The sequence below is a fragment of the Panulirus ornatus genome, chromosome 2 (genome assembly GCF_036320965.1).
Source record: "Panulirus ornatus isolate Po-2019 chromosome 2, ASM3632096v1, whole genome shotgun sequence".
NCBI lineage: Eukaryota > Metazoa > Arthropoda > Malacostraca > Decapoda > Palinuridae > Panulirus > Panulirus ornatus.
Window position 1 is genome coordinate 26,722,437 of NC_092225.1, and position 26,121 is coordinate 26,748,557.

Below are 26,121 nucleotides of genomic sequence, written 5' to 3' on the forward strand. Positions count from 1 at the left end.
ACTCCATCTTTCCATCTCCAATTTGGTCTCCCACTTCTCCTCGTTCCCTCCACCTCCGACACATATATCCTCTTGGTCAATCTTTCCTCACTCATTCTCTCCATGTGCCCAAACCATTTCAAAACACCCTCTTCTGCTCTCTCAACCACACTCTTTTTATTTCCACACATCTCTCTTACCCTTACGTTACTTACTCGATCAAACCACCTCACACCACACATTGTCCTCAAACATCTCATTTCCAGCACATCCACCCTCTTGCGCACAACTCTGTCCATAGCCCACGCCTCGCAACCATACAACATTGTTGGAACCACTATTCCTTCAAACATACCCATTTTTGCTTTCTGAGATAATGTTCTCGACTTCCACACATTCTTTAAGGCTCCCAGGATTTTCGCCCCCTCCCCCACCCTATGATCCACTTCCGCTCCCATGTTTCCATCCGCTGCCAGATCCACTCCCAGATATCTAAAACACTTTACTTCCTCCAGTTTTTCTCCATTCAAACTTACCTCCCAATTGACTTGACCCTCAACCCTACTGTACCTAATAACCTTGCTCTTATTCACATTTACTCTTAACTTTCTTCTTTCACACACTTCACCAAACTCAGTCACCAGTTTCTGCAGTTTCTCACATGAATCAGCCACCAGCGCTGTATCATCAGCTAACAACAACTGACTCACTTCCTTAGCTCTCTCATCCACAACAGACTTCATACTTGCCCCTCTTTCCAAAACTCTTGCATTCACCTCCCTAACAACCCCGTCCATAAACAAATTAAACAACCATGGAGACATATATGTATATATATGATTGTGAGTGTGTGTGTGTGCATATATTTTTATTTGAAAAATATACATTACAGTACTTAAATTTTAATGTTAAATCAGATTCTCAATTTAGGAAATAGTATTTATTGTGAAGGACTGGTTGTGATTTTTTTTAATTAATTTTGCATCATCTTCATGTATGATGCAAGACCTTGCTCTTTAAGATAGTTAATTGAAAAAATTGCTCTTTAAGATAGTTAATTGAAAAAGTAGCCTTATTTTGCCAACATACTACAACAGGCATAACTGTTAGGATTCTAACTACATTAGGAATAATGATGATATTTGAGTACAGTATACCTTAATCATAGCTCCAGAATGAAATTTTGTATTAAAATGTTTGGCATGATAGTCTGAAAATTTTTAACCCTTTCAGCAAGAAATTTTTTGTTAGCTTCTCTTCTGGTGTGCAAAAAACATCAAACTTTTTTATTCACAAAAAGTGCACGAAAATATGAAAAACTAAGTTTTTATCATGAAATATTACAACCATTTCTAGTTTATGAAAAATGTTATTTGTCTCATTAACCAGTCTTAAGTACTACATGAAAAATTTCATAACCTATTGTGTGATAGGTGCACAAAATAATATCAAGACCATTGATTATTCTTATGGAATAAGCATTTCAAGTTTATGAAAAACATTATAATTTGGGTCATTCCTAAATGTGGGTGGCTGAGCCACAGCAGTGGGTGCTATGGGCAGGAATTTCTGGAGATCATAAAAGAATCAAGATGTCTTTAACCTGTAGTGTTGGAGCTTGGAGTTAATTCTGTAGTGTATGAGAACCAAGTGTTTTAGATTGACAGGCTGACATATCTACCATATTTTATTAGCAGAAAGTTCGGAATCATCTTTAAGCAAGAGAGAGGAGCTTGCCCAGAGATTGTTGCTTACATTGTAATTGTTAATACTTTACCAAGTTAGATTGAAATCCAAGATTTAACTTCAGATTATCAGGCTGCTATTAGCCCACAAAGATCATTTCTGCTTTTGAGTACTACAGCTTTATTTACTATATGTTGAATGAACGTCAGAATTATCTTGGGTTATGCAGGATTTTGTGAGGAAGCTTTTTTTCATATATGTTTAAAAGGTCCTCATTATAAAATCAGATAAAGTATGTAAAGAATATAACATACTGGTATTGATTGCTTGTTAAAGTTATGCCCATGTATGTAGATATTGATAACTTTTTTAACGTTTGCTACATAGTTTTAGAAAAATGCATGATTATGGGAAAACCTGAGGAAAGAATATATGAATACATGAATAGAAAATGATTTATTACTGAATTAGATAGTTGGCCTCTAACCAATGTATATAGAATATTGTTCTTCCTCCTGTTTCCAGCACAAACTACTGAAGCAAGTTCCAGTGAGCTTACGAGGAAAATCGTAGAAATAATTCGTCATAGAAATTGTTAACCAGGTTTGGGTGCACGATAATATGTTTATGAATTTTCCTATCCAACAGTCCATCAAGGTTTTCCTTTTATTCATCATGACCACCTTGTCCTTTATTACCATATGGCATCCTAGCTACATCTCATCTTTGTATATCAACTGACTGTTATATTTCTTTCTTGATCTCCTCACATGATGTTATTATTACACAAAAGTGCACTTGGGAACTTATTGTGTTTCATATCCCTGTGGACTCACAGGTGTATTGCACCAAAACCACATCACCCTATCCACATCCAGGCCCCACAGACCTTACCATGATTTATTCCAGATGTTTCACATACCCTGGTTCAGTCCATTTACAGCATGTCCACCTAAGTGTACCACATCGTTCCAGTTCACTCTATTCTTCATTTGTTCTTGGTGACCCTCCCATATAATTTACCAGGAATACTCAACAAACTTATACCTCTGTAATTTGAGCACTCACTCTTATCCCCTTTGCCTTTGTACAATGGCACTATGCACGCATTCCGCCAATCCTCAGGCACCTCACCATGAGTCATACATACATTAAATAACCTTACCAACCAGTCAACAATACAGTCACCCCCTTTTTTAATAAATTCCACTGCAATACCATCCAAACCTGCTGCCTTGCCGGCTTTCATCTTCCGCAAAGCTTTTACTACCTCTTCTCTGTTTACCAAATCATTTTCCCCAACCCTCTCACTTTGCACACCACCTCGACCAAGACACCCTATATCTGCCACTCTATCATTAAACACATTCAACAAACCTTCAAAATACTCACTCCATCTCCTTCTCACATCACCACTACTTGTTATCACCTCCCCATTAGCGCCCTTCACTGAAGTTCCCATTTGCTCCCTTGTCTTACACACTTTATTTACCTCCTTCCATATATATATATATATATATATATATATATATATATATATATATATATATATATATATATATGTATATATATATACATCTTTTTTATTATTATTTTACTTAATCGCTGTTTCCTGGGTCAGTGAGGTAGTGCCAGGAAACAGATGAAGAATGGCTCAACCACTCATATACACATATGTATACATAAATGCCCATACACACATATACACAGACATATACATATATACATGTGTACATATTCATGCTTGCCTTCATCCATTCCTGTCACTACCCTGCTACACAGGAAATAGCATCCCCCCCCTTTCAGTGAGGTAGTGCCAGGAAAAGACACTAAAGGCCACATTCGTTCACACCCAGTCTCTAGCTGTCATGTGTAATGCACCGAAACCACAGCTAAAGACTGAGTGTGAACAAATGTGGCCTTTTCTGTCTTTTCCTGGTGCTACCTCACCGAAAAGGGTGGAGTTAACGACAGGAATGGATGGAGGCAAGGAAGTATGAATATGTGCATTTGTATATATGTATATGTCTGTGTATGTATATGTTGATATGTATATGTATGTTTATGTGCATGTACAGGCGTTTATGTATATATAGATGTATATGAGTGGATGGGCCATTCATAGTCTGTTTCCTGGCTCTACCTCACAGACGCGGGGAACAGCGATTATGTATGAAAATATATATATATATATACATATATATATATGTTCACTGTTTCTTGCATCAGAAAAGCAAGATATTGCCAGGAATAGATGTAGAGAGGATACATTCATTCACATCCATTCTTTAGCTGTCATGTGTAGTGCACCAAAGCCACAATTATTTTGATGAGACAGTAGTCCCAGAGATATATCCTTGCCAAAGGTGACTTATCACTTGTGGTGTGACCTCTTACAGGTAGAACCTGGTATGTATATATATATATATATATATATATATATATATATATATATATATATATATATATATCATGATTATTTTAAAGGGGATGTGCCACCTATGAATAGTCTCCTTTCTGCTAAGGCAAGTTTGGGTCATATCACTTAGAATTTTATGATAACCTACTTTTATATATATATATTTTTTATTTCATAGGAAATCCTTTTAGTCTTCTATGACCTAGGATTTAATCCCACTGAAAACCAAAGCCTTAAGTAAATGTGGGACAGACTGTCCACTGCCATCTTTGGCCTGTAAATAATCATACAAGCGATGCAATGCCCTGGTTAAACAAACTTAACATGAAAGAGAATCCCTACTTTCAGTGATGGTTTGCAAATCACTTCATAAAACAATAGAGATATGACTTATTTATTTCAATTTTCAAGAAATTTGTGGGATAAAAATGTGTTGGAAGTGTTTATCCAGTTTTGGTAAGGCAATCATTATTAACTTCTTTAATTCCAAGATGGCAAACTTCCTGCAGTCTTATTCAGATGCTTAGCAAACATTTTATTTAATGATTAGCAAACATATGAAGAATGAATAATAAGATTTTTAAACGATCACTGCCATAAAAGAGAAAATATGAAATAGATTTGCTGCTAAGAGGTATGTCATCATACTTTCCAGCCTACTGGTCACTGTCATGTTATGTGATAAGCGTTATTAATTTTTATGTAGTCTCTAGTACGTCAAAGTGTGGGCACAAACTCTTATTCAGTTGTATAATACAAAGTTCAATATAGTTCTACTTTGAGTGATTTTGTTAGACACATCCCATTCCTTGGCAGTTTGCATGCGAGTTACTGTTATCTTTGCTGGTTCTTGTTAAGTTGCAATCACAGTAATTCCAGAATTGAATGTTATAAATTATGTTGTACAGTGAAATATAAGAAAAATATAATGCATATCATATAAGATTTCTTTAGAAGATTGAACATCAGAACAGTATCAAACACCCTAACCAAATCATGTACGAAAAATATGGATCAAAGTCCTTTTTGTGTAAGTTATTTTTAAATGATGTATCAAATTTATATCTTATACATACTGTATTTGTATTATGATGATTATCAAAAGTAATGCAATTATGTAGGTTTCAAAAACTATTTGGTTTCTAAGTGATTATTGTATAAAGTATTATATTTTACTAGTTTTCCGTAAGTACAATAGCAGTCTTTTCATTCAGCTGTGAAACCAGAATTTACTGATACTCATAGCATTAGTTGGAGTTTTCAAATGCTTAGTTCTGAGTCTTCAGTTCATCAATATTGTTAAAGCATTCACTCATCTCACATTTTCAGTGTAAAGGATATAACTAGAAATTTCTTTTTGAACCACTACAAAGTTCACCTTTTATTTAGTTTTATACTTGTCTTCTGAGCATTCATATTAGTGCTAAAATTAGTGATATTGCTGTGTATGTACAAGAAAGCCTAGCAAGATTCATGTAGGAATGTGATTTATTTAGTAAAGCTTAAACTCTGTTTATTGAATGTTGAAAAGACTGGTTATGAATGTGTGATGTCGCTTGTAAATATGAAGGTACTGTATATGTCAGTATGGAATGTATTAACATGCTGATGTTACACTTGTATTTTTTGGTGCATTTTATCTTTTTTTAGGTATAAAGGTCCATATTTGTATTTAACATACATAATGAATATAAGAATATAACATAATGACAAAGTGATATATTCTAACAAATACTATATATGACATCAGAAGGATAACTTATTTAGATGTGTATTTCCAGTGCTCTCTCTGTCCTTCACTGTTGTTTTTCTTTGCTCCTTTGTTAAACATTTTTCATCATGGACACAAACTTCATATAAATACATGTGTATAATTTTACTGAATATTTGTTTCAAGAATCATAGTTTCATTTCCCTCTTATATTTGGAACATGCAAGAATAAGTCAACTTCACATGCTCTCAGGATAAGTGAACAAAGAGGCAACATGTGTTGAGGTGAGGATATTCCCTCAAAGGCCCAGTCCTCTGTTCTTAAAGCATTGCTAATGCAGGAAATGGCGAATAGTATGAAAGAAAGAAAAGATTTATATATTTTTTTCATATTCGCCATTTCCAGCATTAGCAAGAAAGCGTTAAGAACAGAGGACTGAGCCTTGGAGGGAATATCCCCACTTTGCACCCTTCTCTTTTCCTCTTGGAAAATTGACAGATGGGAGGGGAGGATTCCCTGCTCCCTCCCCTATTAGTTGCCTTCTACAAAACGCAGGGAATACAGGGGAAGTATTTCTCTCCAATCCCCAGGGATTATATATATATTTCATTATTACTATACTTACATGATCCCTGAGGATAAGGGAAAAAGAATACTTTTCACATATTCCCTGGATGTCATACAAAGTGACTAAAAGGGATGGGTGCAGAAGGCTATAAAACCTCCCCTCTAGCTTTTACTTTTCCAAAAGAAAGAAGAGAGAAGGGAGCCAAGAGAGGGTTTTCCCTCTTAAGGCTCAGTCTTGTTCTTGATACTTCCTCACTAATGCAGGAAATTGTGAATATGTATAATGAATCCCTCAGCATTCTGTACAAACAATTCATCTGCCCTATTTGAAGTATTCCTCATATGGTTAGTCTTCCACTCTCTCAAGGGCAAACAAAACAGAGCTCCTTTCACAGAAGACACCACTCGGAACAATCACTGACTACCAGGCAATCACAGATACTGAGAACTTGCACAAATTAACAAAGGTCCCCTGCAAAAAATTTTCAACAGATTGGGCTATCTGTTGTTTGCAATGGCTCCAGACTCCTCCCACACAAACCACTCAATAACCAACACCGACATCCAAGTATAAGTGAAATACCTACTTTTGCCTCACACTTTAGCAAACTCTCCAGATCTCCCCTACCCCACCACCAAACACAATACTGCCAGAAAACACAGCCAATGAAATGTCCCAGCAAATACTAAGCAATTTTCCTCCCAAGTGAAATGCCATCCTACTAAACATATATCCATCTGAAACCTCACTCCTCAGACAAACTTGAGTCACACTTTCCTATCTATGCTCTGAATATTACCAGGCTCTACACTACTATGAACACTGATTGAATTCATCTTCATGCCCATGATGCATTCTACCACAATTAAAATAGTACACTGCTCAGCTGACTCACAATATCCCCACAAATGGACATGCACAGTATTACCACACTTTTGGTCTCACCCACTTAATGTGGTTGGCTTCCTGAGCCTTATGCGAATTCATAAAGATAGACTCCTGGGGCAGGAAGTATATAAGTGGTAGAGGATGTGTGGATCAGGTGTTTGCTTTGAAGAATGTATGTGAGAAATACTTAGAAAAGCAAATGGATTTGTATGTAGCATTTATGGATCTGGAGAAGGCATATGATAAGAGTTGATAGAGATGCTCTGTGGAAGGTATTAAGAATATATGGTGTGGGAGGAAAGTTGTTAGAAGCAGTGAAAAGTTTTTATCGAGGATGTAAGGCATGTGTACGTGTAGGAAGAGAGGAAAGTGATTGGTTCTCAGTGAATGTAGGTTTGCGGCAGGGGTGTGTGATGTCTCCATGGTTGTTTAATTTGTTTATGGATGGGGTTGTTAGGGAGGTAAATGCAAGAGTTTTGAAAAGAGGGGCAAGTATGAAGTCTGTTGGGGATGAGAGAGCTTGGGAAGTGAGTCAGTTGTTGTTCGCTGATGATACAGCGCTGGTGGCTGATTCATGTGAGAAACTGCAGAAGCTGGTGACTGAGTTTGGTAAAGTGTGTGGAAGAAGAAAGTTAAGAGTAAATGTGAATAAGAGCAAGGTTATTAGGTACAGTAGGGTTGAGGGTCAAGTCAATTGGGAGGTGAGTTTGAATGGAGAAAAACTGGAGGAAGTGAAGTGTTTTAGATATCTGGGAGTGGATCTGTCAGCGGATGGAACCATGGAAGCGGAAGTGGATCATAGGGTGGGGGAGGGGGCGAAAATTCTGGGGGCCTTGAAGAATGTGTGGAAGTCGAGAACATTATCTCGGAAAGTGAAAATGGGTATGTTTGAAGGAATAGTGGTTCCAACAATGTTGTATGGTTGCGAGGCGTGGGCTATGGATAGAGTTGTGCGCAGGAGGATGGATGTGCTGGAAGTGAGATGTTTGAGGACAATGTGTGGTGTGAGGTGGTTTGATCGAGTGAGTAACGTAAGGGTAAGAGAGATGTGTGGAAATAAAAAGAGCGTGGTTGAGAGAGCAGAAGAGGGTGTTTTGAAGTGGTTTGGGCACATGGAGAGAATGAGTGAGGAAAGATTGACCAAGAGGATATATGTGTCGGAGGTGGAGGGAACGAGGAGAAGAGGGAGACCAAATTGGAGGTGGAAAGATGGAGTGAAAAAGATTTTGTGTGATCGGGGCCTGAACATGCAGGAGGGTGAAAGGAGGGCAAGGAATAGAGTGAATTGGAGCGATGTGGTATACCGGGGTTGACGTGCTGTCAGTGGATTGAATCAAGGCATGTGAAGCGTCTGGGGTAAACCATGGAAAGCTGTGTAGGTATGTATATTTGCGTGTGTGGACGTATGTATATACATGTGTATGGGGGGGGGTTGGGCCATTTCTTTTGTCTGTTTCCTTGCGCTACCTCGCAAACGCAGGAGACAGCGGCAAAGTATAAAAAAAAAAAATATATATATATATATATATATATATATATATATATATATATATATATATATATATATATATATAGATAGATAGATAGATAGATATAGATATATGTATGGACTCCCATGCTGTAATGGTCAGTGTTCCTGACTGTGATGCATTTACGGGCCATCCAGTGTCAAATGCATAAGTTCAAATCCTGGTTGTGACAGTTGGTCCACAGTCAATCCAGCTGTACATCCACCCCTAGGGGTTGGTCGATAAAATGGATTAATGGGATAGCCTTGATTAGGGCCTCAACTAGCCATGCTGTCTCAGCAGTCTGTCAGGAATTAGGGGATTGAGAGGTGAATCAATTTTTGTTTTGTTTGTTACAATGGAGTTGAGGCAGGTTATGAAAACGACGAGAAGAGCTTGGAGAGTGTTTAAAGAGACAAAGTTGAGAGTAAATGTGAAAAAAGTAAGTTTATTATGTTTAGCTGTTGAGATAGGTTATTTGTTAATCGAATGGTGAGAACCTTGAAGTAGGCAACAGAGAGGTGGCCAAGGTCTTGAGCACATTATGGAGTGTGTGGACTGGAAGTAGGCTACAGAGAGATGGCTTAAGGTCTTGAGCACATTAACAAGTTTGTGGAAAGAGAGGTCACTCATGGTGAAGGCAAATATGGATATTTTTTATGGTATAGTAGTCTCAGTTGTGTTGTACGGATGCGAGGAATGGGTCCCCAGATAAAAGAAAATACAGAAGAGGATGGATGTTTTAAAAGGGAAACGTTTGAAAACTGTTTGGCGTGAGGAGGATTGATAGAATTAGAAATGACGGGAAAAGAGAGAGATGTGGAAATAACAGGAGTATGTATGGGAGAGCTGTGAAGAGTGTGCTGAAATAGTTGACAGGTGGAGAGGGGTAGAGATTGATAAAGCGGGTATTCACACTGAAAATGGAGAGAACAAGGAAAATGAGGAAAATCAAAGAGGTGATGGAAGGATAGAGTGAAAGACCCATTGAGTATACTGGGCCTAAATGTGCTTAAAGGTGTGAAGCATGCAAAGGAAACAGTTGAATTGGATTGTAATGGTATTACTTTTATACAGGGGAAACAGGCTGAACCAAGACATACTAAGCAACAGGGAAGCAAATCATTGAAATGGGACACTGGTTTTATTGCACTATACATGAAAGCAAGATAGTGGTCGTGAGTCATAGGTTGTGGGAGGGGGGTATGTTAATCGTATCAGAAAGTGCCATTAAATACCACTTAATTTGTGTTAATTGAAATAAAGCTCAATTGCTTAAGAATATTGATGAATAGAATTGACTCTTATACCTTACATTTTCCTTCAGTACTATATAGTAGTATTTACACACACATCTGTATGTGTACTTTCCAGTCACATGGTCCTTTATCGTTTTGGTGATTGCCAAAAGATAATAGTGTTGTGCTAAAGTCAAGCATGTGCCTTATTTGATTAAACTTTATTTGATTTTGCGCAAGGAAGTGCGATCCTTGGTGCGGAAGGGATGGAATCAAAATTTTCAGGTTGCACAAATCTGTTAGATTTCTCATAAGTCCGTTACAGTCACTTTCACATTTTGCGAGCATTAAGAACAAATTTCTTCATACCCTCATCTAAATACCATAGCAACTTAATGCTGTGAAAGTAAGCAAGCATAAAAAAAATGCAGACGATACATGGACGTCAAGATACGATAGTAGCGCCATCCCATTGTTACTCCTCTAAACAAAAATATCAAACCGTCGTTGAGAACCAGCGGGAGTGTACCTTCTGTGTGGTAGAGGGGGATGGGTTGAGCGACGGTGTTTGTAAACAAAGCGTCACGAGGCTGCTCGTGGCAACGTTTTGTTTACCACCACCGAGTGACGTTTGTGACGCTACGTTCTGCGCCGACAGTGTTTGGCTGCTGGTGGCAACGTATTGTTTACCACCACCGAGTGACGTTTGTGACGCTACGTTCTACGCCCACAGTGTCTGGCTGGTGGTGGTAACGTTTTGTTTACCACCACCGAGTGACGTTTGTGACGCTACGTTCTACGCCCACAGTGTTTGGCTGCTGGTGGCAACGTTTTATTTACCACCACCGAGTGACGTTTGTGACGCTACGTTCTACGCCCACAGTGTTTGGCTGCCTTGCTCATCCATTGGTATGTATACTTAGAAAGCAAGATTCGTCCATTCAAGACTTATTCCTTCCATTTCCTGCATAGAATCTAAGTATTGCCTCTGACACAGTGCTACAATTTTGAATTATTAATTTCAGCCAACGTAGGCCATGGAATTGCTTTAGAATATAATTGAATAGGATAAGAGTGGTAGAACTTCATTTGAACTTTAGTAATACACTGATATGTGCTTCACACGCTGTTGCCGATATATGTCCTAGTGCCACATCATTTCTGGGTTTATTGATTTTGTCTGCATTAGGAAGAATATAGAAAACATCAGGATTGATATATGCCGTATGTCACTTATGACGAGGTGAGCAATGGCCGTGGGTTCATTAACCCCATTATTATCCTGATAATTTCCCTTGGTACTATTGTCTCTTATTGTAGAACAGAATTCGCACAAATCATTGTGTACAGCTTTTAAAATATTTCTTTTCTACTTGTAAAATGCATAACACATCAAAAATTACCATTTCGGAGTTCTCCTCCCCCCATTTTTTTAATGTGTTATGTTCCTGGTCCATGAAAGTAGTATATTATCCTCTGTATTGGGATGGGAGGGTATTGAGTGGAGGAGAGAGGAGCTTTGCTGAAAACAACTGCACATGTATTGACATTATTCCTTACAGGAAGCTATATATGGAGACCACAGTTGACAAAGGAAGGTTGTTTATGTACTAGGTATTCACATACTATCTCAAACTTTTGTATTTCATCATAGACAAAATTGCTAGTAAAAGCTACGAACAAGAGGGAAAGATATGTGAGGATGTTAAGTATACTGCACAAGATCATTCCTGTAGCTGATCACGAGTATTATTTGTCATATGCACAGGACCTGGTGGTTTATTTCATTTTTTTGCCAAACTGTGAGTTTTGCAGACTTTCACTGTTTACCTCACATACACCATTCCACACATTCTCCCTCTGTTATTCTCCCTACGGTATTTCTCCACCTTATTTGCCCATATCACAAGGCGTCTTCCACTCACATCAACCCCTTTAATTGTACCATCATATGCTTTCCTTGTAAACTCCCAGTCTTGCATTCTTTCCACATGCCTAAGCCACCTCAAAGTATTATGTTTCACCCATTCTGCCACTCCACAATTCATTCCCTTCATGTTCCTTGCCATCCCACATCTCTCATACACCCTTTCATTTCTTTATTCATTCCATCTAGTCATGCCACATGCTCTTATCAAATAGTTCATTTCCACAACATGGATTCTTGACCTCTGTGCCTCATTCCATGTTTTGGCTGCATAGGTCAGGTTTAGGAGGACTATGCTCTCCTTTAATCCTCTCTTCACTTCCATACTTACACCTCTACCCTTCATTATTCTTTTAGCGGACCCAATGGCTCTCCTACCCTGCACTGCTCTCTCCCTTATTTCTCCATCCAAATCTCCGTTTTTATCCAAGATAGTTCCCAGATATTTGAATTCCCTCATATTTTCCAGTCATCCCCCCCCCCCCCCCCATAACCACAGCACAATTTAGAACACTTTCTTTCACTCTGTATGTTTTGCTTTTTTTTTTTTTTACAAAATCTGTACTTTCACAAAAGTTTTATTGCTGTATTGCCTTTATGATGGCTTAGTCTTGTGCTGAGTGTGCCTCCATAAAAGGGTGTGAGCAATGTGCTTAACAGCTCCTAATAATATAGGAAGAGATGGTTTGGACACTTCTCTCTTTCTGTTGATTTGCTTCTTGCTGTACTTTTAATCATACACAAGCAAAGTGTTGGTTGTAAATAACGTAAATTTAGAAATATCAAACCATTTACACAAAAATTCAGTGCAAGGGATGTTGGCTGCGAAGTGTGTGGTGGATATGAAAGGATTTTTTCTTTCTTTTTACTGAAAACTCTGTGTTTGTTTCATATATACTTGTATTTGATACATAGGCTGATCTTTACTGCTGAATTACATGAATATATGTAGAAATATTACACCTTTCACAATACATTTAAGTGGGAGGAGATTGAGTGGTTGGCATGTATGGGAAGACATTGGCAGAGGTGTAGTTATGTTATTATTTTTTCACACATAGAATACTTTAATTGCCACATTTTCTACCCCAAGTACTGTATAAAAGTAAGTTCAAGATACTTCTTAACATAATCGTTGCCCTCCTGTCTTCCACTGTCTAAGTCTGAGGAATTTCCAGCAGATTGGTTCTCAAGTTCATCTTTAGTACATCCCACAAAAGAGCAAGAACTAATAGAACCCACTGTAGATCAATAAATGGAAAAAATTGTGACCAAAAAAAGTGTCAATCTCTATGGGTCTCCGTGAACCCAAATCCTAGTTATTTCTTATTATGAATATTAGCTGATCTCAGTTTGTGGTTGAGGTTAAGGTATAAGTTTGTGGTTGAGGTTAAGGTATATAATGATTTTGTTTTGCAGAACTGTATGAGGATGTTTGGAAGATGAATATGTCAAGGGAGCAGTGGTTTCAGGAACTGCAAGAAGGACTTCAGTTGGTGGCTCCATTTGGTGTATACAAAGTCCGGAGAGGCATTGCAATTGGCAGGTATGAACATGGACTGAAGTGATAACTTAATGTATTAAAAATTTTGGTTAACATAAGTATATCTGATACTTGAATATGCATGCAGTATACAAAATATTAGATAATAACACTATTAATGGTATTGTTTATGAACTGTGTGAAATGCTGTAGATGAATTAGGCACTTTTCTGATAATTTATTCTAGATCCATTGAATCTTACTGCTCTGTATCTTTTTGTTTCCTTGGAAAGTGGGCATATTGAATTGACAGTGAAAGCTAATACTTCCTCTACTTCTTAACTAGGATCACAAAACTTGTGGCTGAGGTATATAGTAATGTGCATTTTCATGCATGGGAGTTGAGTCACTGTTATTGCTGAATTTTCATTTTGTTTTCTCTCTAAACATTCAGAAAGGTATTTGGTGGATTAATCATTACTTGGAGAAGAGGGAGTGTGGGAAGATGTATGAGTCTTATTTTTGGTATTATGTTGAAACTGAATTTTTTGCTGTTTTTGAATAGCACAGTTAGTTTCAACCATTGCTTTTACATTTCTTCACATCACCTAGCATAAATATTGTAGCTATATATCTCGCAAACGTGGGAGACAGCGGCAAAAAAAAAAAAAAAAACTTTTTTATGTTTAGTGAAGTATATCAAGTGAGACACTTAAAGGTTGCAAAGTGGCTTTAAAGTTCACTAGTTATGGAGACTCCCTTGCCATAGCTACCCCCTTAAGAGAGTTCCTAGAGGGAACAGGTATTAGAGATATAGGTAGATAGAGCAACAAGTGAAGGTTTAGAGAATATCTGCCTTTTACATAGCATTTGCCCATTTATTCAAATATTTTCCACCTGGCCTAGAAAGCCTTTCATTTCTTCCATGAAAACACAGATGTCCTGAACATGATTGAAGCCTTTTATTTGGAATATTTTGGAATAAGGCCATTTGCAATATTGCTTCTTATAAGAGTGCCCTTCAGTAACCCCCTTTCTCATGGTTTTGGTATTCATCTTAAAGACTTTCTTTGGGGTAAACTTCTTTGGACTTTCCTTCTGTGGAAACTGGTTGTTTCATTTTGTGGAAACTTGTTTCTTCACTGTAGCCACTTAGAGCTTTCAGAAGTCCTAGACCTTTTGATAAATTATCAGCATTGTGTTAGTTTAGTTCCTCAAGTTTTATATGAAAACTTTATACATTATACCCTTGGGATATGGGAGGAGGGTTAGTGAATTGCACATTATGTTCAGGTGCAAGAATGTTCTAGTTGATGGCAACCTTTTACTGTTTATGATACTCCCCAAACCGTAGATTTTTAGCTTAGTAATCAACCAGTAATTTTAGAAATATCCAGTTTTCACCCACTTTTGAAAGCCTTCATTAAGAGAGAACCATGCTTAAGTCCAAGTAAACCTCATAGATTCCTTTTGGACTTCACTGGAGATTATTAAGGGGAATTTATATGAATTTAATTATCTGTTTGTGCAGCCTGGAACTTTGGAACCCCTTTCAGTGAGGAGTGTCCCTTTGGGGATTAAGATCATTTTATTAGCTCATCCTGGGCGTTATGCTAGATCATAAGGTATGCAAAAGGTGGCCTTTCCCTTATCCTTCCTCAGATTTTTTTTTATTCAAGAATAATGACCTTTGACATTGATCTATGACCTTTGTCAGATGGTTGCCCAATCTTTGACATTTTGGATCTCTGGTAATAGGAAGGATAGAGTCTAGAGTGTTTCCAAATCACTACTGAAAGGATATATTTCACTTTTGTTTTTAATCTTTTTTTGTGAAAGTTTTTCAGTACACCTTTCCTCTTCATGCAGGTATGCTCTCGTATTCACAAGACAGGCCACAGAGGAGGGAAATGTTGGTTTTGCAATTTGAAAAGCATTCTCTTTCCAAATAGGTGTTTTGTGACTATCTTTTTTTTTCTTCATTTAATTTTTACCCTGCTGAGCCATCCCCCTCCCTTTTTTCCCCCAGCTGTGACCACTTTTGGGAAGACATTTTTGATCTATGAATTTGAGCTGTCAGGAGTAAGTAGGGTGATGACATCACCTTTGCTGCAGTCTCTGATTGGCCATAGGCAGTCCCAAAACATGTGAGCTGGCACCATCATGGTTGGATGGATAGTGATTGGTGGGAAAGATTGGTGTTTCCCCATAACATAAAGTAAGGGTTGGAAAACCTTAATCTTGGTGTCCTAGGGAATATCCAAGTGAATCTCTTATGCTTGTATTTCCTATTCATGTGATATGGGATACTTCAGATCCTATGATGTGGGATCAGCTCTGTGCCTAATATGTGAAACAGGAGAAAACGTGGAGGAAATCCTGGATAATGATATTGTAAAGACTTAAAAACAGCAAATTCATAAAGTTACCTTAGTGTCAGTTAAGACCAAGTTGATGCATTCATTATTTTTCATGATACTTTCGTAAGTGATTATAAAGGATGTAACTCAGCGGAATTTGAAATCAAAGGTAGACCTGGTATCCCTGAGGTTATCTGTTTGAGCAATAGGGCCTGTTATGTGTTGGGTCTTTGACCAACAGGTTTTTATGTTTGGTACTGTAAGTGTGCCCTAAACTTTTGTTGCGTGTTCAGAAAAATATTTACAGCATGTATTTTAAGCCAACTTAGAGTGTGTATTACAAGTTGCTAAGCCCATCTATAAGGAACTAAATTTTCCTCGGGAAGGTCCAACAGTTGTCAACAAAATTTGTATTTGGAGTGAAGGAGAAAAGCTATGAGGTGATGATAGCAGCCATGTCAGAAATAAAAAGGAAAAGGGAATATATAATATTTGTTTTGTCTTCTAGTTGACAGGTCCCTCTGCTTAAAGAAGACACTGTTCAGTAAAGCTGAAGAATTTCAAAGAATATTATATATCAGTTTTTGACATTTTTCTCAGAAAAATAGATTTCCTTTAAAAACTCTTTATAATAAGTATTTTTCAAGCTGAATGCAAATCTGGAGCTAAAATATCATTTAGTCATCTTTACGACATTCATTTAAGCTGTTAAATGAATTCAGTGTAAAATAGTTTCTGATCGTTTGCATCGCATGTACTGGGTATGTATCGGTGACTAAGAGCATTATGATATATTTTCCATGATTATGTCAAATATAGAAGTGTGTAAATATGTTACCTTTCAATTTTAAAACAAAAAGTTTTTTGAGCTAAAAAATACCCTTCTATTTTTGGCATTTTTCTCAAGAAAATAGCTTTCCTTTAAAAAGTCATTATAATAAATATTTTCCATGCTGAATACAATTCTGGTGCTAAAATATCATTTAGTCATCTTTATGACATTCATTTAAGCTGTTAGATATTTTCACTGTTAAATAATTTCTGATCCTTTGCATCGTATTTATTGGGTATGTATCGGTGACTAAGAGCATTATAATGTATTTTCCATGATTATTTCAAATATGGAAGTGTTTGAATATGTTATCATTCAATTTTAAAAGAAAAAGTTTTTTGAGCTAAAAAATACCCTGAACTATTACCTTCAATTTTTGGCATTTTTCTCAGAAAAATAGATTTCCTTTAAAAACTCTTTATAATAAGTATTTTTCATGCTGAATACAAATCTGGTGTTAAAATATCATTTAGTCATCTTTATGACATTCATTTAAGCTGTTAGATGATTTCAATGTTAAATAATTTCTTATCCTTTGCATCGTATTTACTGGGTATGTATCGGTGACTAAGAGCATTATGATATATTTTCCATGATTATTTCAAATATAGAAGTGTTTGAATATGTTACTTTTCAATTTTAAAACAAACAGTTTTTTGAGCTAAAAAATACCCTTCAATTTTTGGCATTTTTCTCAGAAAAATAGATTTCCTTTAAAAACTCATTATGATAAGCATTTTTCATGCTGAATACAAGTCTAGTGCAAAAGTATCATTAAGTCATCTTTACGACATTCATTTAAGCTGTTAGAATATTTACATGTTAAATAATTTCTGATCTTTTGTTGCAATCTATTCAGGGTAAGTTATCGTGACTAATATTGAAAATCTATTTTTCCATATTAATCAAAAAATCAAGGCTTGAATATTTACTCAATTTTACAACTACAGTTTTTTATAAAAATACTGGAATTATTACCTTAATGTGTTAGGATTTTCATTCAAAAATGCATTTCTTTAAAAACTCTTATATATATTAATATTAATTTAAATTATATCAAATTGTATTATATAATATCATTTTAGGTTTTTACACAATTCTATTCAAGTGTTAAGATTAAATTTCAAGTTAAAATCTCTTTTTTGCAATCAGAATTTCCTGGGTATGTATTTGCTCAGAGATTTGTAATTTTCATGATTATTTAATATAAATTTGAATATTGTTTTCTATTTAATTTTAAAAACAAAACAGTTTGTTGATAAAAATACCTTCAATTTTTTGGATTTTTTTCAAAATACATTGTTTCCTTTAGAAAAACTCATTAGTGCCAACCATTTATCATGCTGAATACAAGCCCTAAGCAAAAGTATCATATAAGCTTTTCGGTACATTCATTGCTTGTTAACACTAAGAATTCAATGTTAAATAAATTCACTCTGATTCTTGTTTTCACCACAGCTTATTCAGCGACTAAAAATCTTACTAACATTTTCCAGCCAAAGTTCCTTTTTTTCCCTAAAACCATCCGAAAATATCCAAGCCTTGGTAATATCTCTCCTCATATTTTCATTGCAAAAATTTAAAAAACCTCTGTATGCTCTCTACACGTCTTTTTATTTCAACATCATCAGTCACAACGACTTGATCGAACAAACACCTTACAATCATGTTAAAATTAATTTACTCAATTCACTCACATCTTAATTGCACGCTCGCTAACTTACTCGAATTTTGAAGCTTTGCCAACATATTTTCGTTCCGAGTAATGTTCATAAGCATCATTTAGGCTGAAAATTTTCACCGGAAATCTCATTTTCACCCTAAAATCACCCAGAAATCCTTGATAAATTCTTGCCCCAGATTTTTAAACTTCCCTCAATTTTGAAACACTCACAACTCGTATATAATCCTTGCTTTATTAAGATATCACTCAAACTGTCATTCTTAACACATTAGTACTAAATTCATAGTTAAGATTAATTATATATATATATCAATATGCTAATTACTCGTCTAATTACACGAATTTTAAGGTTTTGACCACAGATTCTTATTCAGCAGACGTAAAATCAAGAAAATCTGGGAATATGTTGTATTCTATATGGTGCTTAAGGATATCGAGTCAAAAGACTGCATTTCATAAAATTAAGCGCTTAATTACAGTTGATATTAATTGTAATTATATCAATATGCTAATTACTCGACTAATTACTCAAATTTAAGGTTTTGACCACAGATTCTTATTCAGCAGACGTAAAAGCATCTATGCTGAATTTTTCAGGAAAATCTATCTTTTCAAAAAAATCAAGAAAAATCCAAGGATTATATTTTGCTCGGATTTTCAACTTCAGATTTTAATGAAAATGTGGGTATAAGTGCTATTCTATATGGTGATTAAGGATATCGAGTCAAGAGACCGCATTTCGTAAAATTAAGTGCTTAATTACATATTTAAGATTAATTATAACTATCTTAATATGCTAATTACTCGACTAATTACACGAATTTTAAGGTTTTGACCACAGATTCTTATTCAGCACACGTAAAAGCATCAATGCTGAAATTTTCAGGAAAATCTATTTGGTCAAAAAATAAAAGAAAATCCTGGGCTATAGCCTTGGATAATATTTTGCTCAGATTTTCAACTTCTTCAGATTTCAATGAAAATCTGGGAATACGTGGTATTTTTCTTAATTTTCTATTTTTTTGAAAAAATATATTTTCAAAATTTCAGCATAGATGCTTTTACGTCTACTGAATAAGAATCTGTTGTCAAAACTTTAAAATTCGAGTAATTAGTCGAGTAATTAGCATATTGATATAATTATGTTTATATTAACTATATGATTAAGCGCTTAATTTTACGAAATGCAGTCTTTTGGCTCGATATCCTTCATCACCATATAGATTGCCACATATTCCCAGATTTTCATTAAAATCTGAAGAAGTTGACAATCTGAGCAAAATATTATTCTTGATTTTTTGAAAAAATAGATTTTCCTGAAAATTTCAGCATAGATGCTTTTACGTCTGCTGAATAAGAATCTGTGGTCAAAACCTTAAAATTCGAGTAATTAGTAGAGTAATTAGCATATTGATATAATTATATTTAATATTAACTATGTAATTAAGCGCTTAATTTTACGAAATGCAGTCTTTTGGCTCGATATCCTTCATCACCATATAGATTACCACATATTCCCAGATTTTCATTAAAATCTGAAGAAGTTGAAAATATGAGCAAAATATTTTTCTTGATTTTTTTGAAGAAATAGATTTTCCTGAAATTTTCAGCATAGATGCTTTTACGTCTGCTGAATAAGAATCTGTGATGAAAACCTTAAAATTCGTTTAATTAGTCGAGTAATTAGCATATTAACATAATTATAATTACTCTTAAGTATGTAAATAAACTCTTAATTTTACGAAATGCGGTCTTTTGACTCGATATCCTTAATCACCATATAGAATAGCACTTATACCGACATTTTCATTAAAATGTGAAGAAGTTGAAAATCTGAGCAAAATATTATCCAAGGCTATAGCCTAGGATTTTTCTTGATTTTTTTGAAAAAATAGATTTTCATGAAAATTCGAGCATAGACTCTTTTGCGTCTGCTGAATAAGAATCTGTGGTCAAAACCTTAAAATTCGAGTAATTAGTCGAGTAATTAGCATATTGATATAATTATAATTACTCTTAACTATGTAATTAAGCGCTTAATTTTACGAAATGCAGTCTTTTGCCTCGATATCCTTCATCACCATATAGATTACCACATATTCCCAGATTTTCATTAAAATCTGAAGAAGTTGAAAATCTGAGCAAAATATTACTTTTCTTGATTTTTTTGAAGAAATAGATTTTCCTGAAAATTTCAGCATAGATGCTTTTACGTCTGCTGAATAAGAATCTGTGGTCAAAACCTTAAAATTCGTGTAATTAGTCGAGTAATTAGCATATTAAGATAATTATAATTAATCTTAAATATGTAATTAAGCACTTAATTTTACGAAATGCTGTCTTTTGACTCGATATCCTTAATCACCATATAGAATAGCACTTATACCGACATTTTCATTAAAATCTGAAGAAGTTGAAAATCTGAGCAAAATATCCATGGATTTTTCTTGATTTTATTCGAGATAGAGAGAATACATATTGATATAATTATATATCTTAATAGTATAACGCTAATTTACGAATGCAGTCTTGCTCGATATCCTTCATCACCAATAATTACCATTTCCCAATTCATTAATCTGAAGTTGAAAATTGAGCAAAAATTTCTTGATTTTTGAAAAATTTCCTGAAATTCGCATTGCTTACGTCTGCTGAATAATCTTGGAAAACCTAATTGTAATAGTGAGTATTAGCATATAATATTTATATCTAAGATGTATAAACTATTTTACGAAATGGTCTTTTGACTCGATATCCTAATCACCATATAATAGCATTACGACATTTTCATAAAATGTGAAGAAGTTGAATCTAGCAAAATATTATCCAAGGCTATAGCTGTTTTTCTGATTTTTGAAAAATAATTCTGAATTCAGCATAGATCTTCGTCTGCTGAATAGAATCTGTGGTCAACTAAAATCGTATACATGGATATGATATAATAATTTAATATAACTATGTAATTAAGCGCTTAATTTTACGAAATGCAGTCTTTTGGCTCGATATCCTTCATCACCATATAGATTACCATATATTCCCAGATTTTCATTAAAATCTGAAGAAGTTGAAAATCTGAGCAAAATATTTTTCTTGATTTATTTGAATAAATAGATTTTCCTGAGAATTTCAGCATATATGCTCTTACGTCTGCTGAATAAGAATCTGTGGTCAAAACCTTAAGATTTGTGTAATCAGTCGAGTAATTAGCATATGAAGATAATTGTAATTAATCTTAAGCATGTAATTAAGCACTTAATTTTACGAAATGCAGTCTTTTGACTCGATATCCTTAATCACCATATAGAATAGCATTTATACCGACATTTTCATTAAAATGTGAAGAAGTTGAAAATCTGAGCAAAATATTATCCAAGGCAATAGCCTTGGATTTTTCTTGATTTTTTTGAAAAAATAGATTTTCCTGAAAATTCCAGCATAGATGCTTTTACGTCTGCTGAATAAGAATCTGTGGTCAAAACCTTAAAATTCGTGTAATTAGTCGAGTAATTAGCATATTGATATAATTATAATTACTCTTAACTATGTAATTAAGCGCTTAATTTTACGAAATGCAGTCTTTTGCCTCGATATCCTTCATCACCATATAGATTACCACATATTCCCAGATTTTCATTAAAATCTGAATAAGTTGAAAATCTGAGCAAAATATTTTTCTTGATTTTTTTGAAAAAATAGATTTTCCTGAGAATTTCAGCATAGATGCTCTTACGTCTGCTGAATAAAAGTCTATGGTCAAAACCTTAATATTCGTGTAATTAGTCGAGTAATTAGCATATGAAGATAATTGTAATTAATCTTAAGCATGTAATTAAGCACTTAATTTTACGAAATGCAGTCTTTTGACTCGATATCCTTAATCACCATATAGAATAGCATTTATACCGACATTTTCATTAAAATGTGAAGAAGTTGAAAATCTGAGCAAAATATTATCCAAGGCAATAGCCTTGGATTTTTCTTGATTTTTTTGAAAAAATAGATTTTATTGAAAATCTGAGCATAGATGCTTTTACGTCTGCTGAATAAGAATCTGTGGTCAAAACCTTAAAATTCGTGTAATTAGTCGAGTAATTAGCATATTAAGATAATTATAATTACTCCTAAGTATGTAATTAATCTCTTAATTTTACGAAATGCGGTCTTTTGACTCGATATCCTTAATCACCATATAGAATAGCATTTATACCGACATTTTCATTAAAATGTGAAGAAGTTGAAAATATGAGCAAAATATTTTCTTGATTTTTTTGAAAAAATAGATTTTCCTGAAACTTCCAGCATATTTGCTTTTACGTCTGCTGAATAAGAATCTGTGGTCAAAACCTTAAAATTCGTGTAATTAGTCGAGTAATTAGCATGTTAAGATAATTATAATTAATCTTAAATATGTAATTAAGCGCTTAATTTTACGAAATACTTTATTTTGACTCGATATCCTTCATCACCATATAGAATAGCACTTATACCGACATTTTCATTAAAATGTGAAGAAGTTGAAAATCTGAGCAAAATATTATCCAAGGCAATAGCCTTGGATTTTTCTTGATTTTATTGAAGAAATAGATTTTCCTGAAAATTCCAGCATAGATGCTTTTACGTCTGCTGAATAAGAATCTGTGGTCAAAACCTTAAAATTCGTGTAATTAGTCGAGTAATTAGCATATTGATATAATTATGATTACTCTTAACTATGTAATTAAGCGCTTAATTTTACGAAATGCAGTCTTTTGCCTCGATATCCTTCATCACCATATAGATTACCACATATTCCCAGATTTTCATTAAAATCTGAATAAGTTGAAAATCTGAGCAAAATATTTTTCTTGATTTTTTTGAAAAAATAGATTTTCCTGAGAATTTCAGCATAGATGCTCTTACGTGTGCTGAATAAAAGTCTATGGTCAAAACCTTAATATTCGTGTAATTAGTCGAGTAATTAGCATATGAAGATAATTGTAATTAATCTTAAGCATGTAATTAAGCACTTTATTTTACGAAATGCAGTCTTTTGACTCGATATCCTTAATCACCATATAGAATAGCATTTATACCGACATTTTCATTAAAATGTGAAGAAGTTGAAAATCTGAGCAAAATATTATCCAAGCCTTGGATTTTTCTTGATTTTTTTGAAAAAATAGATTTTATTGAAAAACTGAGCATAGATGCTTTTACGTCTGCTGAATAAGAATCTGTGGTCAAAACCTTAAAATTCGTGTAATTAGTCGAGTAATTAGCATATTAAGATAATTATAATTACTCCTAAGTATGTAATTAATCTCTTAATTTTACGAAATGCGGTCTTTTGACTCGATATCCTTAATCACCATATAGAATAGCATTTATACCGACATTTTCATTAAAATGTGAAGAAGTTGAAAATATGACCAAAATATTTTCTTGATTTTTTTGAAAAAGTAGATTTTCCTGAAACTTCCAGCATATTTGCTTTTACGTCTACTGAATAAGAATCTGTGGTCAAAACCTTAAAATTCGTGTAATTAGTCGAGTAATTAGCATGCTAAGATAACTATAATTAATCTTAAATATGTAATTAAGCGCTTAATTTTACGAAATACTTTATTTTGACTCGATATCCTTCATCACCATATAGAATAGCACTTATACCGACATTTTCATTAAAATGTGAAGAAGTTGAAAATCTGAGCAAAATATTATCCAAGGCAATAGCCTTGGATTTTTCTTGATTTTATTGAAGAAATAGATTTTCCTGAAAATTCCAGCATAGATGCTTTTACGTCTGCTGAATAAGAATCTGTGGTCAAAACCTTAAAATTCGTGTAATTAGTCGAGTAATTAGCATATTGATATAATTATGATTACTCTTAACTATGTAATTAAGCGCTTAATTTTACGAAATGCAGTCTTTTGCCTCGATATCCTTCATCACCATATAGATTACCACATATTCCCAGATTTTCATTAAAATCTGAATAAGTTGAAAATCTGAGCAAAATATTTTTCTTGATTTTTTTGAAAAAATAGATTTTCTTGAGAATTTCAGCATAGATGCTCTTACGTCTGCTGAATAAAATCTATGGTCAAAACCTTAATATTCGTGTAATTAGTCGAGTAATTAGCATATGAAGATAATTGTAATTAATCTTAAGCATGTAATTAAGCACTTAATTTTACGAAATGCAGTCTTTTGACTCGACATCCTTAATCACCATATAGAATAGCATTTATACCGACATTTTCATTAAAATGTGAAGAAGTTGAAAATCTGAGCAAAATATTATCCAAGGCAATAGCCTTGGATTTTTCTTGATTTTTTTGAAAAAATAGATTTTATTGAAAATCTGAGCATAGATGCTTTTACGTCTGCTGAATAAGAATCTGTGGTCAAAACCTTAAAATTCGTGTAATTAGTCGAGTAATTAGCATATTAAGATAATTATAATTACTCCTAAGTATGTAATTAATCTCTTAATTTTACGAAATGCGGTCTTTTGACTCGATATCCTTAATCACCATATAGAATAGCATTTATACCGACATTTTCATTAAAATGTGAAGAAGTTGAAAATATGAGCAAAATATTTTCTTGATTTTTTTGAAAAAATAGATTTTCCTGAAACTTCCAGCATATTTGCTTTTACGTCTGCTGAATAAGAATCTGTGGTCAAAACCTTAAAATTCGTGTAATTAGTCGAGTAATTAGCATGTTAAGATAATTATAATTAATCTTAAATATGTAATTAAGCGCTTAATTTTACGAAATACTTTATTTTGACTCGATATCCTTCATCACCATATAGAATAGCACTTATACCGACATTTTCATTAAAATGTGAAGAAGTTGAAAATCTGAGCAAAATATTATCCAAGGCAATAGCCTTGGATTTTTCTTGATTTTATTGAAGAAATAGATTTTCCTGAAAATTCCAGCATAGATGCTTTTACATCTGCTGAATAAGAATCTGTGGTCAAAATCTGAAAATTCGAGTAATTAGACGAGTAATTAGGATATTGATATAATGATATTTAATATTAACTATGTAATTAAGCACTTAATTTTACGAAATGCAGTCTTTTGGTTCGATATCCTTCATCACCATATAGATTACCATATATTCCCAGATTTTCATTAAAATCTGAAGAAGTTGAAAATCTGAGCAAAATATTTTCTTGATTTTATTGAAAAAATATATTTTCCTGAAAATTTGAGCATAGATGCTTTTACGTCTGCTGAATAAGAATCTGTGGTCAAAACCTTAAAATTCGTGTAATTAGTTGAGTAATTAGCATATTAATATAATTATAATTACTCTTAAGTATGTAATTAACCTCTTAATTTTACGAAATGCGGTCTTTTGACTCGATATCCTTCATCACCATATAGAATAGCACTTATACCAACATTTTCATTAAAATGTGAAGAAGTTGAAAATCTGAGCAAAATATTATCCAAGGCAATAGCCTTGGATTTTTCTTGATTTTATTGAAGAAATAGATTTTCCTGAAAATTCCAGCATAGATGCTTTTACGTCTGCTGAATAAGAATCTGTGGTCAAAACCTTAAAATTCGTGTAATTAGTCGAGTAATTAGCATATTGATATAATTATGATTACTCTTAACTATGTAATTAAGCGCTTAATTTTACGAAATGCAGTCTTTTGCCTCGATATCCTTCATCACCATATAGATTACCACATATTCCCAGATTTTCATTAAAATCTGAATAAGTTGAAAATCTGAGCAAAATATTTTTCTTGATTTTTTTGAAAAAATAGATTTTCCTGAGAATTTCAGCATAGATGCTCTTACGTGTGCTGAATAAAAGTCTATGGT

At 34.0% G+C, this 26,121-nt stretch overlaps 1 protein-coding gene across 1 annotated transcript in view; it reads left to right on the forward strand.

Annotated features, from left to right (window-relative positions):
* Positions 1–10,418: 10,418 nt before the first annotated feature.
* Positions 10,419–26,121, forward strand: part of LOC139754777 (serine/threonine-protein kinase Kist-like) — a 33,828-nt gene continuing 18,125 nt past the window's right edge. Inside the window, exons 1-2 of the mRNA XM_071672561.1 lie at positions 10,419–10,907; positions 13,345–13,471. Coding sequence (XP_071528662.1) covers positions 10,424–10,907; positions 13,345–13,471 — 611 coding nt within the window. The 5' untranslated portion in view covers positions 10,419–10,423. The remainder of the gene's footprint in view (positions 10,908–13,344; positions 13,472–26,121) is intronic.